Source organism: Myxine glutinosa, chromosome 5 (genome assembly GCF_964187855.1).
Source record: "Myxine glutinosa chromosome 5, kmMyxGlut1.1, whole genome shotgun sequence".
Taxonomy (NCBI): Eukaryota; Metazoa; Chordata; class Myxini; order Myxiniformes; family Myxinidae; genus Myxine; species Myxine glutinosa.
The window spans coordinates 156,658,446-156,676,006 of NC_136265.1; the positions used below are offsets into that span (position 1 = coordinate 156,658,446).

Sequence of the window (17,561 nt, forward strand, 5' to 3'; positions counted from 1 at the left end):
CTGTCATGCACTTTTTCCCAACCTCGCAATGGATGCCACTCAGCTTTGTGAGTGAAATGTCAGCAATCATGTCCCATCGTCATTTTGCATTTTGTGTTGTGAAATGTTACAGTATTTGTTTTGACATGTATTACCTGAACCATTGTCCAGTGTATTTTTTTTACAGTTTTGTTTGACATATATATATATATATTATATATATATATATATATATATATATATATATATATATATATATATATATATATATATATGTGTGTATATATATATATATAGATAGATAGATAGATAGATAGATAGATATATATATATATATATATATATATATATATATATATATATATATATATATATATATATATATATATATATATATATATATATTCATTTCGTATGTAGTGAGTGATAGGGGAGTTGGCAATTCATGCTTATGGCTGAATTAAACCCCTATGTATTCTGCCCCTTTACCCCATCCACAGGCTACCAACTCAATGACAAACTCACACAGATGATCATTTCCCGATACAGAGATGACGACATGACCATAGACTTTGATAACTTCGTTTGTTGCCTCGTCCGACTCGAAGCCATGAGCAGTAAGGACACCTGCTACCTGTATTATATTTCTGGAGTCTTGCTTTTACTGTAACATCATCAGGCCTTCAAGGCCTCTATTTATAATTCCCACAGTTGTGGTGTTTTTGTTCCCCACCCATTTCTGAGGCTCAATTCAACAATCCACGATTTTTATTTTCATCTCCTTCTAACCTCTGTTTCCTGTCCTTCACCTGCTCCCTTCTCCCGACTGTCCCCTCCATTCTCTCTCTACTTCCTATTGTTTTCCATAATCAATTTACCTGAATTAACACACACACACTGCTCCTTCCCATCTCCCCCTGGCCATACTACCTTTGGTTAAAAACTAAACTCAATGTTTTTTAAAAAGTTACATTTTGGCTGCTTGTTCAGTTAAAAGAACACTGGTGGTTAAAAAAATTTCAAACATGCATATATAGTACATTGTAAACATTATAAGATGGCAGGAGCACTTGTTTATTTTTTAATAGCAGGGGTACACGCGTTGCCCGGTGCTGTTCTAATCCTGTTGGCATTTTGAAAAAAATAATATATACAGTGGAACCTTGACTTACGAGTGCCCCAACTTACGAGTTTTTCGAGATACGAGCCGTCGCTCCGGCAGTTTATTGCTTTGAGATGCGAGCCGAGATCCGAGTTACGAGCTTTCGCCACCCGGTCACGTGGTTATCTTGCCGTTCAAGTACGTATCTCTGTCGTATAGCGCTGCATTTTTTTTTTCGCATTTTGGTTATTTCGAGTTCACGCCGCCAGGTGGGTTGTTCTGGTCACGTGGTTATCTTGCCGTGCACGTACAGTACGTATCTCTGTCGTATAGCGCTGCATTTTTTTTTTCGCATTTTGGTTATTTCGAGTTCACGCCGCCAGGTAGGTTCTGGTCACGTGGTTATCTTGCCGTTCAAGTACAGTACGTATCTCTGTCGTATAGCGCTGCATTTTACTTTTCGCATTTTGGTTATTTCGAGTTTACGCCGCCAGGTAGGTTCTGGTCACGTGGTTATCTTGCCGTTCAAGTACAGTACGTATCTCTGTCGTATAGCGCTGCATTTTAGTTTTCGCATTTTGGTTATTTCGGAAAATTTCATGTTCATGTCGAACATTTCATGTTCATGTTCATGTTTTCATGTTCATGCCATGCCAGGCCACAACTTGTTCAGAGTGCCGGCGATAGCTCGCCTTCTCTTTGTGGAAAACACGGTGAGATCCTTAACATCCAACAACTAATGGGACGCAAACGGGGCGCCCAGTTTAGCGGTACACACATTGATGAATCACCCTGCCTGTGATTCACCCATGACAGGTTATAGCTGGGTCGGGATTCAAACCCAGGCTGGACAGTTTAGACTTTAGAGTCAAGTGTGCGTACCTCCAGTCCAGGCCATCCTGCCAACTTGTATGCTGCATACAGGTGAAATATAAAGCGCGAGATATTTTTATATATACTGTATATTTAAAAAAAAATTGGTGTGGTTTTTGGCGGGCTGGAACGGATTAATAGCATTTCAATGCATTTCAATGGGGAAATTTGATTTGAGATACGAGCAATTTGAGTTACGAGCTCGGTCACGGAACGAATTAAACTCGTAAGTCAAGGTTCCACTGTATATATATATACGTATATATATATATATGTCGGGAAGCGAATCAGGTTTCCACAACGAGGATAAAGAGTAACAAGCGTTTATTGAAAGACCATGTACACAGCTGTGGAGAAGGGTCAACATATACTGCACAAATGGACAGCATACGTCTCTGGCTCTGTGCTGACCCTCCTAGTGAACCGGCGGACCGAGGTCCGTTTATATAAGAAAGCATATCTACAAGATCTCCGCTGAAAGTGGGCTCGAACAAAGGAATCGGCGGGCTAAATTCCTCCCACCGACATCCCTTCCTGGGCTGAATTCCTCCCACCGACGTCCCTTCCTGTGGCTTCGAGGGAGTGAGGTTGTTATCTCACGGAGCAGATGTTTTTTCAAACTTCAAGGGATGGCGGGAGGTTAGCCGGCCTTTGATTAGTTTACATTCCTGGCTGTGGTTAGATCGTAAAACATGTTCATTCCATGAGAAGTAACAGGCTTTGAATCCAGCACACAGGAGAAAGCGAGCGTTCTCATTGGGATATAAATGGTGAAGCAAGCATCTCTTATTAACTACAAAATAACGATTATACTTAAGCCTATAACAAAAGGTTTATACAACAATAAAATCATGTGACCGACATAACGCACCTCTTGTCTCGTCGAGACAACGCATCCAAAGAGACAAAGTGCCACATCGGGCTTTATTCACAAGCAAAGAGCATGGTGGTGTGTGTGACCACAACGGGCTTTATTGAAAGAGGATTGTGTGATGTGGGTGCCTCCCAAAGGCATGCCACGCACCCAAAGCGCCCCGCATGCCCTTGGAAGGTGTGTCATGTTGTTCGGGTTTGGAACACGAGGGTCCAGAACATGAAAGGCCATCAACGTTTCGGATCCACAATGAAGGCGCCTGGTCCGGCCGGGGATGTCGCCCGGAGGGTTTCCCAGCCCACCCTTGGGGCAGCAGAGGTGCAGCTGAAATTCCCCCCAATCGAAGGGCTCCCCTTCCTCACACAGATGTGGTCCTTGCAGATCTTCGAAGTTAATCGACGTCCATGCTCATGAGGCCTTGTACGTGCTGCTGTTCTGAGAAATACATAATGTTGTCAGTATCTTGTGTCGTGTGTTCCTGGTCAGGATACAGAGCATTAAAATCCAAGGTATTCAAAGTGGAGAGAGAAACTTCCTTTATGTCGAAGTCTTCCATGGACGCATAATCAGCTTGTGGGTCCAGAGTATCCATGTCGGGTCCCTTGACTGCCAGACCCAGCATCGCAATCGGATCCACAGTTAGATCGGTTGAAGGTGCGCAGCTGTGAGCTTGTAATATAGAAGAAGCATTAGCCAGTTCCCGTAAGGGGTTTACAACAAAATCATCACAATTAACAAATAAATCAACACAGTCTTTAGAAGCGCCGGTCATATCGGCATCGCCCAGGGGCTCGTGCAGGACGACGGCCTCGGCCGTCAAGATCATGGTCTTCGTCAGCGGTTTCTTCATCGTCCATCCTGAAAAATACTTTCTTACACACAACATGATCAAATTCCTAGCCCCCCGCCCCGCCAATTGGCATTTAGTTACCTCATCTCTCAGATGGTTGGCTATTCATAGCCGCATTCCCTGCGTCGTGTCTGGAAATTCAAATGCTATATTTACTTTCACCAATTTCCGAAAATACCTTCCTTTAATCATCTTCCCTGCATTTAATAATACATGAGTTACCAACCTTTCCCCCCCCCCCCCCCCCCCAACCATAATCGGTCAATGGAAATAATCGGTATTCTCCCCTTCAAAACTTCACTGTTATCCTATCAATACCTGCTCATACTCCTTTTTTCCTTTTTCCTAGACAAGTGAATTTCGCACCAGTATAAACCACTGGAAAATTATCTAAAAATTACGAAATTATCTCCAAGTTTTCTGGCTACACTCTCTCCGCCATCACCAACTCTACCCTCCTTTTGCACTTTGTCCTAGGTTCTAGAGCCTAGTCACCCAACAACAACAACAACTAGCATCCCAAGGCCATTTTCCTGCAAGAGCGGGGTTAGCCTTGCAGTCCCCATGACAATCTTCTTCATTTTGCCCGATCACCTCCCCTGATGACCAATAATTCAATTGATGTGATCCCAACGTTCCTGGTGGAGTTCTGTTCACCTGGTCTGCAGAGCCGTGATCCAATCTGCACCAGCCCCAACCACGTCTTCAATTGGGGTCAACCTGCGTGTAGCAGTCTAACACAATTTTGTTAAATCAAATTCACAACTTTCCATTCGTTGGTGCACTCTCCCCAGTGTAAGCTAACCACCTTTATCACTTTCTTATCACTAAAACAACATTCCATAACCACTTTCCCTTATTCCCTTGGCTGCCTAACCTCACTTTCCCCCTCTCTTTGCTAACTGTAACGTTACCCCGTAGCGTTACCCTTTGTAGACCTACCCTTTAACATTATCCCTGGTGGATCAATAAATCAGCCTGTTACTCCAAGGCCAAAACAGCCTTTTTACTTACAATTGTCCGAGGTGCAGGCAGGGGCGGATGACGAAGGAGCGGACGAAACCCGCCAGAGGGAGAGGGGTTCAAATTTGGAATTATATAACCCTTTGATATAAGATGCTCACCTTAAAACAAATCAGCGTGCCGGCGCCGGCTTGGGACGACCCCCTCCGTCTTGCAGAGCTCGCTCCTCTGGCCTCCGCCTCGCTGCACCCCACTCCTGGTACCAAAAATGCCGGGAAGCGAATCAGGTTTCCACAACGAGGATAAAGAGTAACAAGCGTTTATTGAAAGACCATGTACACAGCTGCGGAGAAGGGTCAACATATACTGCACAAATGGACAGCATACGTCTCTGGCTCTGTGCTGACCCTCCTAGTGAACCGGCGGACCGAGGTCTGTTTATATAAGAAAGCATATCCACAAGATCTCTGCTGAAAGTGGGCTCGAACAAAGGAATCGGCGGGCTAAATTCCTCCCACCGACATCCCTTCCTGGGCTGAATTCCTCCCACCGACGTCCCTTCCTGTGGCTTTGAAGGAGTGAAGTTGTTATCTCGCGGAGATGTTTCTTCAAACTTCAAGGGATGGCCGGAGGTTAGCCGGCCTTTGATTAGTTTACATTCCTGGCCGTGGATAGATCGTAAAACATGTTCATTCCATGAGAAGTAACAGGCTTTGAATCCAGCACACAGGAGAAAGCGAGCGTTCTCATTGGGATATAAATGGTGAAGCAAGCATCTCTTATTAACTACAAGATAACGATTAGACTTAAGCCTATAACAAAAGGTTTATACAACAATAAAATCATGTGACCGACATATATATATATATATATATATCTATATATATATTGGGGGGGGGGGGGGGCTTAAAAGACTTACCTACACCCACAAAGAAATGGGGTCGGAGATCACTTAATAGTACCTTTCACATAGGTCCAAAGGCTCCGGTACTATAAGAGTGGTTATTTTTAAAACAAACCAAACAAATCCAACTTTTCATTTCAAAATTCTTAATTTTTGCTTAAATCACTCCCCATCACTCACTGATGAAACTCCGAAAGTTTGACGAAGATCCGTTTGGCTATCACTGAAAAATATGGCAACACACACACACACACACACACACACACACACACACACACACACACACACACACACACACACACACACACACACACCTCATAGTATAGATTTGAACGATAATAATAAACGAAAACGATACTTGGAGTGATCAGTGCAAAAGTTGCAAAGATTAGAGGAGTACAATACTGTATGGTCGGTCAGAATCTTGTTTCTCACAGTCTGAGAGTCCTTTCGGTGCTTTTTTTGCAAACTCCAAGCGGGCTTTCATGTGTCTTTCACTGAGGAGAAGCTTCTGTCTGGCCACTCTGCCATAAAGCCCAGATCAGTGGAGTGTTGCAGTGATGGTTGTCCTTCTGGAAGTTTCTCCCATCTCCACACAGGATCTCTGGAGCTCAGCCAGAGTGACCATCGGGTTCTTGGTCACCTCTCTTCCCAAGACCCTTCTCCCCCGATTGCTCAGTTTGGCCGGGCGGCCAGCTCTAGGAGGAGTCCTGGTTGTTCCAAACTTCTTCCATTTAAGAATTATGGAGGCCACTGTGCTCTTGAGAACCTTCAATGCAGCAGAGATTTTTTTGTAGGCTTCCCCAGATCTGTGCCTCGACACAATCCTGTCTTTGAGCTCTGCAGGCAGTTCCTTCGACTTCATGGCTTGATTTTTTGCTCTGATATGTATTGTCAGCTGTGAGACCTTATATAGACAGGTGTGTGCCTTTCCAAATCATGTCCAATCAATTCAATTTACCACAGGTGGACTCCAATCAAGGTGTAGAAACATCTCAAAGATGATCAAGAGAAATGGGAGGCACCTGAGCTAAATTTCAAGTGTCATAGCAAAGGGTATGAATACTTATGTAAATGTGATATTTCAGTTTGTTTTTTTAAATAAATCTGCAAAACTTTCTAAAATCCTGTTTTCTCTTTGTCATTATGGGGTATTGAGTGTAGATTGATGAGGGAAAAAATAAATTTAAACGATTTCAGCATAAGGCTGCAACATAACAAAATGTGAAAAAAGTGAAGGGGTCTGAATACTTTCTGAATGCACTGTATATCAATGGGTAATGTATGTATATCCGTGTAATGTAATGTATATCAGTTCTTACCCACCCTTCGAGTGAATGGAGTACATGAATTGTCTTTCGAATATAGTATATGCTGTAAATAAAGCCTGATGGATGCTTGTGTGGTGGCATGATTTGCATTATATGCCATCAGAATTATAAGCCTTTTTAATCCAGAGCAATATTGATTCAAATCAATAGCATGCATGAATTCCAGGAAATCCCAGGATGCTACTCATATGAAACCCCCACACCTTATGGGAAAGTTATACCCTCTCCCTCTGGTAGTGGTCAGTAAAGCACTTGCACCATGCCATGTGTCATATGTACAGTACTGCAAGTCTTCTCCACACGTGACTTGTAATTCCCCTTCCAGCCACCACCAGGTGGTGCTATAAGCCACACATCATTTTTGGTGATAAACAAACCCTGCTTTTTGGTTTTTATTGTGAAGAGATAAATTATCATTCATTCTTATTCTCTAATCCTCTAATGTTCTTATTTTCCAATTGTTTATCTTCGAAATTATGTATCACCTTATCTTGAGGGGAAGTGCTTATTACTTGTTTGAAGTAACTTCTTTTTTAAGCGGGCAAATCAAATTCTGGCCACTTTATAAAAAACGTTATGCCACTAACTCTTTTCAATTTATACTCTTCTCAGTTTCGTGAAGTTAATGTATTTCAAATCCCTTTCCTCCTTTTTGACTGCCCAGGGATGCCAGGTGTTATATACCATGATGAAACCCTGAGTTATTGTGCCATTGTCAAATGTTCTGAGACTGGTAACGGCCCTGTTGCCCCTAGTATAGTTTTCTCAGGCTTTGAAGATGCTGCAAAGCGGTTTCCTCAATGGACTTAACCCTCCATGACGCCACTCAGTGTTTACGTTTGTAACAACCGTCAGACAGACTTAAATTCTTTATTAAAAAAGACGAACATTCATTTAACTTTTTGAAATTCTATGAGGATATACTGTATGTCACCTGTCATTACAACATGATAACTTTTGATGATGGTGTTAATAATTTCCCACGAATTTAAAAATTGAGAGGGTTGATTTTTCCCAACAATAACAACCACATCTGTGAACTGAGGAAGTGAAGCAGCCAAATCACACATCACTTAGTGTTAATTAATCAACCATCTTCGCAGATCACCAACCTGGTTGTTGACAGTCACCGTTGTTTTGTAAATTTACGATATCAGGACTCTCCGACCAAGGCCTAAATAAAAATGGTGCTCTCTTGTGCTCAGGGCTTGCGAGTGAGACATATCACCATGGTATTTGCAATAAAAAAAACCATAGGGGCAATACCTCTGGCGCTCACCTGAAAGAATAAACGGGATACTACACTGACAAAAGGTATTTTAAACCAATTTAAATGGTTGCTGGAAGACCCTGCAGCATGTAGAATCATACCAACATAATCATAAGACTTTAAACAAACAAAAAATACCTATTTTGGGGTGAAACCCCTACCTACCTCCCCTCCCATCCTGTATGCCTCCTCAGACCCCAATTTTTCTAATGCCTAATTGAACATAAATACATAGGTACATCACGGTTGATGAAGGTTCTGGCGAAATGTCATTGAAATTGTGTATGGAGTTTCAGAGAAAAGAGCAAGTACCTATTTTGGGGGGTAACCCCCAGTAGACCCCTCAGGGCCCGATTTTTTAAAATGTCGTGAACAAACTGTGGTACATCACAGGTGATGAAGGATGTGGTCAAGTTTCATTGAAATCGTGTGTGGAGTTTCAGAGAAAAAAGCAAATTCCTATTTTGGGGGGTCAAACCTGGACCCACTTTGACCCCCCATACACCCCCTTAAACTTCGACTTTCTTCCTGCCGTGAACAAACTTCGGTACATCATGGGTGGTGAAGGTTGTGGTCAAGTTTCATTGAAATTGTGTGTGTAGTTTCAGAGAAAAAAGCAAATTCCTATTTTGGGGGGTCAAACCTGAACCCACTTTGACCCCCGGTAGACCCCCTTGGACCCCAATTTTTGGGTTTTTTTAAATGCCGTGAACAAACTTTAGTCGCAACACAAAAAATATCATTTGTGCCAAATTTGGTCACATCCCTTCAGCGGTTTCGGAGAAGTTTCAAGTGTTTACGGACTGACTGACGGACGGACAACGCTCCATCGCATAAGCTCCCCTGAACTTCGTTCCAGGTGAGCTAAAAAAAAGTACAAATTATATATTTTATTCCATCTTTTCAGATTCCAGTTAGTTGTAACGCCACTTGATGTTCACTGGCCAGAATAGACGGTTTTACTTAATTTTTCTGCAATGGCTCAACTAACTGGCACGTTTGTTTTATTTTTTTATTTTGTATAAATAATATTCAACATTTCATTGTTCGTTAAAATTTTGTCAAAACAGGATTATCAACCAAAGTGGTGTTAATTATAACGAGTGTTCCTTATATTGTATGTAATGGTATATTGAGCAATATAAAATTGATGGTCGTTTCTTTCCCTTTTCAGGCATGTTTAAAGTCATGGACCAGGGTGGGGAAGGAAGAATACGACTAAACCTTCTTCAGGTAAGATGATTAGTCGTGATTTAAATTTCACCTTGACAGGTAGAGTTGTCGAGGCAAGTGAAAAAGCAGCCAGGAGTTTGTGCCTAATGGAGAGGTTTTTTTGAGGATCATGGAAGATCATTTTTACAAACATTTACATACAGAATGAAAAGCATAACAACAAGAACATAGTGGAAAGGGGAAAAAACACACCAACAGGTCGGGGGACACAATGGAAGGGACACTGGAAGAATGTGTGAGGGGCAGAATGAAATCTCCATAGGTTTGATAAGAGTTAACTTCAACCTAAACATGTCTGAGTGGTTTATTCTCTCATCGCTTGTTATTTAACATGACCACACAGTTATTATTGTTTCTACTATGTCATATCCAGTCCAACTTGGGCTTGGGTATCTCCATTTAAAAAAAATACCAAGGAGTATTTAAGGAAGTCCAGTTGTCATTAATTGTGGTACAGGAAGAAGATGAAGTGCTGGAAAATTGATTTCCATTGTATGCTGTAACTGGGCCCTGTGCTTTCTCTGGTCTTCATCAATGATCTCTCTGACTCTTGAAAATCCTCTCTATCTCTTTGCTGATGACTCCACTCTCTGCCACTCCATACCTCATCCCTCAGATCGGCAGTCTGCAGCCTCCTCACTCTCTGCAGACCTGGACAAAATCACAGACTGGTTAAACAAGTGGAACATGTCTTTCCATCCTGACAAATCTCACACTCTTACGATGTCTCTGCGAAAAGACCGACTGGACAACCCTTCCATCTACTTTCTGAACAATCTTCTCCAAGAGGTTCTGTCACTCAAGCTTTTGGGCCTCACTATCTGCCATGATCTTTCCTGGGAAAACCACATTTCCAAGCTGGCCTCCAAAGCCAGTCACCGACTGGGCATCCTCCAGTCGTGCGAAGTCTTTCCTTGGCACACCTGAGCTCCTCACCACATACAAGGCTTTCATCTGCAACTCAATGGAATGCTGTTCTCCCCTCTGGGCCGGTGCTCCTGCCTCACACCGAGTTCGGGTTCACGCTGTTGAAACCAAAGCTTTCAGAATCATTGGAATCTCCCGCGATGAAGCTAACTCCAAGGGCCTTTCACTCACTCACCGCAGGCAGGTTGGTGGTCTTTCTGTCTTCTACCGACTCCTCTCTGGCCTAGCTCCCCCAGCTCTGCCTGTGCTCTGTGCCCCAAATATTCTTGCAGAACGCACAAGATCTGCCAGCAACCCTCTTATGGTGAAACTGCAAAAATCAAGACTCTCTGCTCACCTTCACTCTTTCATTCCTCTTTTCTCCCGCCTCTGCAACAAACTCCCTCACTCCCTTCAATCCCACTCCTCCCTCCAGGTCTTGAAAACAGCTGTTCACCACCATCTCTTATCTTCCCCCATCCAAAACCTTGATCTTTTCTACCCCCGTCAATTCACCCCAGATCCACTTTTTTGAAATACCGACTTCTTACCTGGAAATCCTCGCAGTGTCCATGTGTTTTTTATACCTCTCCCACCCCCCCCCCCACCCTCACATGTGTTACCCTGCCCATGCCCCCTCCTCCCAAGTCCTCTCCATCCCACAGATCTCCCGATGTCCCTGCTCTCAAATGTTGTACTTGTGTGCTTCCCTCTCTCTCTCTCCATCTTGTCTCCCACTCCCTCTATCATATGTTTTATGTGTCAGTTTGTTTGTATGTGATTAATGTTAACTCTTACATGGAAAAAAAAGAAGTAAAAACAAAAGTTGGAGGTGGCCATCCTAACTTGGCAGAATGTTCCCATGCACATCCAGAGTACAACCATCACTTTTTGACTTATTTTGTCCAGCACTTTACGGGTGCATAAAATATAGAGCATGTATGTAAGTTGGCGTAATCTTTTCGATAATGTTTGGTTTTCATACAGATACTATTATAATGTAAACTGCTGTGACCTGCAATACACTCTCCCATCGGGAGCGGTGCTACACGATGCACACTTTTTTTTCTTTTTTTTTTGGATACAGAATCGAGGCTTATGTGAGAGCTAACACATTGAACATGAAAACATGCACAGACACATAAAACATGCAATGAAGGGAGTGGGAGACAAGAGGGGGAGAGAGGGAAGCACACAAGCACAACAAAGATAATTTGATACAATAATTTGACAATTTTGATAATTTGCATTGTATCCACCCTTTTGAAAACTCCAAACTATTATTTTTCTTCATTGCTAAAATATTCACGGTCACATTCCAAGCACAACCCCAACCACCTAATTTCAAGTCATTCCATCCAGTAGTTTTGGAGTGCATATATAAGCCAAACACACAAATGCACAAGCTGAATTATACTCTTATACAGTCGTGGCCAAAAATATTGGCACCCTTGCATTTTTTTCAAATAACGCACCATTTCTTCCAGGAAATTGTTAAAATAAAAAAATCTTTTGGTATCCACATATGTATTTCTTTAGTTTGCTTTGGAACAAAACAAAAAAAGCTGAAAAATATACTAAATCTTAGCTTATTCCACACAGAAATCCTAAAATGGCCCGGACAATATTATTGGCACCTTTTAGAAGTTGTTAGAAATAATTAGATATCAAGCAGGTGATTCTCCTTTACTTTGGAATTGCTCTCATCTGTGATGAGTTGCAGGTGCCTGCAATGTAAAAAAAATCATGCATTCAACCAATTTGAATGGAGAAAAGGAGTCATTCTGCTGTTTTGTGTCACTGTGTGTATCGCAATGAGCATGGAGAAAAGAAAGAAAACCAGAGAATTGTCTGAAGAGATCAGACCCAAGATTGTAGCCAAGCCTGGACGTGGCAAGGGTAGTAGTCCATCTCCAGACACATTGATGTTTCTGTGTGCACCGTACGCAATGTTATCAGGAAGTTTAAGGACAATGGCACTGGAGCCAACCTCCCTGGACGTGGCCGCAAGAGAAAACTTGATCGAAGATTGCCGCGAAGGCTTGTTTTAATGGTGGAGAAAGCACCACGAACGACTGCCAAACAGATTCAAGCTGACCTTCAGACACAAGGTACGACAGTTTCAACTCGTACATCCATCGCAAACTCAATGAAAGGAGACCCATGAGGACCCCACTGCTGCTGAGAGAGAGACAAAAGAAAGCCCGACTGGAGTTTGCCAAAACACACCTGAACAAGCCAAAATCCTTCTGGGAGAATGTCCTGTAGACAGATGAGACCAAATCAGAGCTTGTCGGTGAAGCACATCATCTCTATGTTTACAGAAAACAAAATGAAGCCTTCAAAGAAAGGAACACCTTCCCTACAGTCAAAGTTGGAGGAGGTTCAGTGACGTTTTGGGGTTGCTGTGCTGCCTCTGGTACTGGGTGCCTTGAATGTGTGCATGGCATCATGAAATCAGGAGATTACCAAGGTATTTTGGAGCGCAATGTTCAACCCAATGTCAGAAAGCTGGGTCTCCGCCAAAGTTCATAGGTTTTGCAGCAGGGCAATGACCCCAAACACACTTAAAAAGCACCCAGGAATGGTTCAAGACAAAATGCTGGACTGTTCTGAAGTGGCCACCAATGAGTCCAGATTGAAATCCCATTGAACACCTGTGGGTAGATCTGAAAACAGCAGTTGGGAGAAGGCACCCATCAAATCTGGGAGAACTGGAGCAGTTTTCACAAGAAGAGTGGGCCAAACTGCCAGTGGAGAGGTGTAGGCAGCTCATTCATGGCTATAGGAAGTGCTTGACTGCAGTTATTTTGTCCAAAGGCTGTGCTACCAAATATTAAGTCTCGGGGATCAATAATTTTGCCAATGCCATTGCTTTTTATTTTCTGATTTAAAAGGATATATTAAGTTCTGAATCAAAAACAACGGTTCTGTAATAACAGTGAAATAAAGAATTGTGGAGACCAAATACTTTTGTCAATTTTAACTTATTTTTTTAGGAAAAATTGTGAGTTATTTGAAGAATGTGCAAGGGTGCCAATATTTTTGGCCATGACTGCATGTACTGTGAGTAGTAGGATTCTAGGATCCTTTTAACTTTAATATTCTCCCTGACAGTTCCTGAGCATGACGATGTATGGATGAGACCTACATTCTTCCCGGCAAAGGAGTTCTTCCCCGCTTTCTCTGCTGCAGATAACCTGCACGTATACATTTATACTGGGAGCAGAACACTTGCTTTTTGGAAAGCCAATTGCTTTATGGTGCATTGGGATGATATTGTAATAGGGTCAGCATTCTTATTGCATGTTGCACACACACACACACACACACACACACACACACACACACAATTAATTAGTGTTGCTATTTGTTGATTGTGTTACTTATTCTGTTTTTTTAAAAAATTTGAACAAATAAACTATCATCTTCCTTTAATGAATTTAAATGCATCGTAACAAGCTTTAGTAATACTGTATTATTTAGTCTCACTGTATCCATTGCCCCATAATACAAACCAATTTACCAAATGTGCCTATTGGGGAAGATCAAACGTGCAAAAGTTCCCCCCCCCCCCCCCATTCCCACGCCTCCTCCCCCCAAGCCCTCTCCCTCCCACACATCTCCCTGCTCTCAAATGTTATGTTTGTGTGCTTCCCCTTCTCTCCCCATCTTGTCTTCCGCTCCCTCTTTTTATATATTTTGTTTGTCTGGTTGATTTGTTTGTGAAATAAATGTTAGCTCTTTCACGAGCCTCGATTCAGTATACAAAAAAAAAGAAAAAAAAAAGGGTCGGACGTGGGAAAAACCAAAATTTACATGAAAGTAAATTTGAGGCCTTCCTTTTGTGAATATACTAAAGGTGAATAACACTCTCAAGTATTCAAGTAATGGATTGAGAGAGTCGAGCCACCTGAATCACAAAGCAATGATCCATGGAATGTATGCTTTGCCAGGTGTTGGTGCCTCAATGTAAGTCACCCTTATTTCCCAGGAAATGCAGCCAAAGAGGTGCAGTGCCTTAGAAAATTATTTGTAGATTATGCTAAATGGCTGCTTTGATATGCTCCAAAAGATCATGTTTAATAACATAGCCTACGATGAGGATGTGATATGCCATCTACCTGATGGTTTTGTGTGACGCCCCTTCATGACAACGAATTATTTTGCCTTCAACCTGACTGGTACTATCAATTTGCTGTGAGGCACAGAACATTCTTTGTGAAAAACGTATTTTAGTTATGTCTAATTTGTGATCGCACAATAAAAGTGGCTTAAAGCAACTTGATCTTCAAGCAAATATATTATTACAAACTATAATATTATCCAAGGTTTTGTGACTCCACAATTAACTGCCTGGCTCAAATGATTCGACAATACCTGATTATACTAACTGAGCCTTAAAGGTGTTGTTGCCTCAACCCTTTCCCAAAATGCTGCCTGTAAATCTCTCTCATACATGTTTGTGTCTGCAAACTTATTATCCAAGGAGAATGAAATAAAAGTTTGGTGAAATGTCTCCTTTAAAGGTGGATTTATTGATCTAAAATACTATATGTAATGCACATGCACATGTACACACACACACACACACACACACACACACACACACACACACACACACACACACACACACACACACACACACACACACACACACACACACACACACACACACACACACTCACACACACACACACACACATACAACAATACAGCAATTTAGAAAACGAGGCATCATACAAATACCTCGGAGTAGAGGAAGGCCACCAAATATGTCGCAAACAAATGCGCAAAACAGTCACCAAAGAATACCTACGTACATAGAACTAAGTTAATCCTGAAAACATACCTCTCCCCAAGAAACAAAATCAGTCATAAACCAGTTCGCAGTACCAGTGTTCTCATATAACTGCAGAATAATATACTGGCCCTAGTCAGAAATCAACAAGTAAGACATCAAAACAAGAAAATTCCTTCCCATGCACAAAATGTGTTACAAAAACCAGTGCACCCCGATAATGTACCTACTGAACCGAGGGGGAGGGAGCGGCCTGATGGAACTCAGCCAGGTGCACAGAACTACTGAGTATGGTAAATGCTTAACAGCCTATTGGATGCAACAAACCTGAAAAAGTATCCCTAACTCTTCTTGCAAGAATTTCCAAAAACAGGTGCGAATAGAAGATTCCACACATGAAAATGAAACCGCAACAAATACAGCCCCAACAATTGCCTTTTTGTAGTCAGAGGAAGGCATGCCCCTTGGGCACGCCCTGCTGGCACGGCCTTAGTTTAAATCTGATGCGCCGATGTTTTTTGTTGTGAAAAGCTACCCCCCATGAACCCCCTCTTCCCTCTCTAAGTCACTTCCTCAGGCTGTCCATTAGGCACAACCGAACAAACAGGCATTCACAAATATGGATATAGAAGAGAAGAAATATCAAGAAATATACACCAACAACTGGGAGAATGACAAAAGAGCAGGAAAATACCCCCCAATTTTTTTTGTTTTGTTTTGTATACAAGATCGAGGCTCGTGTAAGAGCTAACATTAATCACAAAAAAAAAAAACACAGACACACAAAACATACAATAAAGGGAGCGGGAGACAAGATGGGGAGAGAGAGGGAAGCACACAAGTACAACAGCAGAGAACAGGGACATCGGGAGATCTGTGGGAAGGAGAGGGCTTGGGATGAGGCAGGGGAAGGGAGACGTACAAAACACATGGACACTGCCAGGACTGTAGGAAAGAAGTTTGTATTTCAAAAAAGTGGATCTGGGTTGAATTAATGGGAGTAGACAAGATCAAGGTTTTGGATGGGGGGGGGGGGGGGGGGGAAGATAAGAGATGGTGGTGAACAGCTGTTTTAAAGACCTGGAGGGAGGAGTGGGATTGAAGAGAGAGTTTGTTCCAGAGGCGGGAGCAAAGAGGAATGAAAGAGTGAAGGTGAGCGGAGAGTCTTGATTTTGGCAATTTCACCAGAAGAGGGTTGCTGGTGGCCTGGCAGAATATTTGGGGGACAGAGCACAGACAGAGCAGGGGGAGCTAAGCCAGCTAGGAGTCTGTAGAAGACAGAAAGACCACCTACCTGCCTGTGGTGAGTGAGTGAAAGGCCCTCGCATTCAGCTTCATCGCGCGAGATTCCAATGATTCTGAAAGCTTTGGTTTCAACAGCATGAAGCCGAGGTAGGTGTGAGGCAGGAGCACCAGCCCAGAGGGGAGAGCAGTTCCATTGAGCTCCGGATGAAAGCCTTGTATGTGGTGAGGAGCTCAGGTGTGCCAAGGAAGGACTTCGCACGACGAGGATGCCCAGTCGGCGACTGGCTTTGGAGGCCAGCTTGGAAATGTGGTTTTCCCAGGAACGATCATGGCAGATAGTGAGACCCAAAAGCTTGAGTGACAGAACTTATTGGAGAGGATTGTTGAGAAAGTAGATGGCAGGGTTGTCCAGTCGGTCTTTTCGGAGAGACATCATAAGAGTGTGAGATTTAGATTTAGCCTTCCTGAATGAAAAATTGCCAGGTCGCTGGATTGGCTGAGACAGACAGACAGACAATCTGCATGTGCACTGGTGGACGCAAACATGCCGAGCCGAACCACCTTAATGCCCTGTCAGTGACAAACGGAGCTCTCACTGAAGTGTATTGATAGTGTGCACAAAACTTTGCGTTTCTGTATCACATAAATTAAAGGGTATCCTTCCATGTTTTGTAGTTCTAAATATTGTCGCGTGACTACCCTTGGTGAACACCTTAGTGTAGCATGGATGACCAAACGAGCTGTTACTCCGAGGCGTTGTTAAAAAAATTACAGCGGAGTTAATACGCATGGGGGAGCAAGAGGAAAAGGGGAAACCGGAGCGCTTACCTTCACGGATCCCACCGGCAGTCCTCAAACCTGCAATAAATCGACTCAAACCAAGACGAGTTTAAAATGTACAAGGAAATGTCGGCTTTATTAACAAATGCTGGTAAAAAAATAAAACACAGTCAAATAATAGTAAATTCCTAAATTGTAGCGCTCCCAAATAGACCCGAACACAGACAAAGGATAAAATAACTGTGAATAAATAGTGTGCGTGTGCACTTAACTCTGATTGCTGGTGGGGTCTCGTCAGTAATCGTCGACATCGTCCGGGGCCTTGGTGGGAACCGCATGCTCGTTGGCGGGAAATGCACGCTTGTTGGCGGGAACCGCGCACTCGGTGGGAACCGCACGTTCGTTGGTGGGAACCGCTCGTTTGTTGACGGGAACCCAGGCCTTGCTGTG

At 42.8% G+C, this 17,561-nt stretch overlaps 1 protein-coding gene across 2 annotated transcripts in view; it reads left to right on the top strand.

Moving 5' to 3' along the window:
- Window positions 1-14,568, top strand: part of LOC137426898 (calpain-1 catalytic subunit) — a 230,641-nt gene extending 216,073 nt beyond the window's left edge. Inside the window, exons 19-21 of one of the 2 annotated variants that reach the window (XM_078778894.1) lie at window positions 480-596; window positions 9,321-9,379; window positions 13,403-14,568. In XM_078778894.1, coding sequence (XP_078635020.1) covers window positions 480-596; window positions 9,321-9,379; window positions 13,403-13,429 — 203 coding nt within the window. In that variant the 3' untranslated portion in view covers window positions 13,430-14,568. Of the gene's footprint in view, window positions 1-479; window positions 597-9,320; window positions 9,380-13,402 lie in introns of those variants that run through there. The other variant, XR_013623595.1, reaches the window with a different exon arrangement.
- Window positions 14,569-17,561: the final 2,993 nt, after the last annotated feature.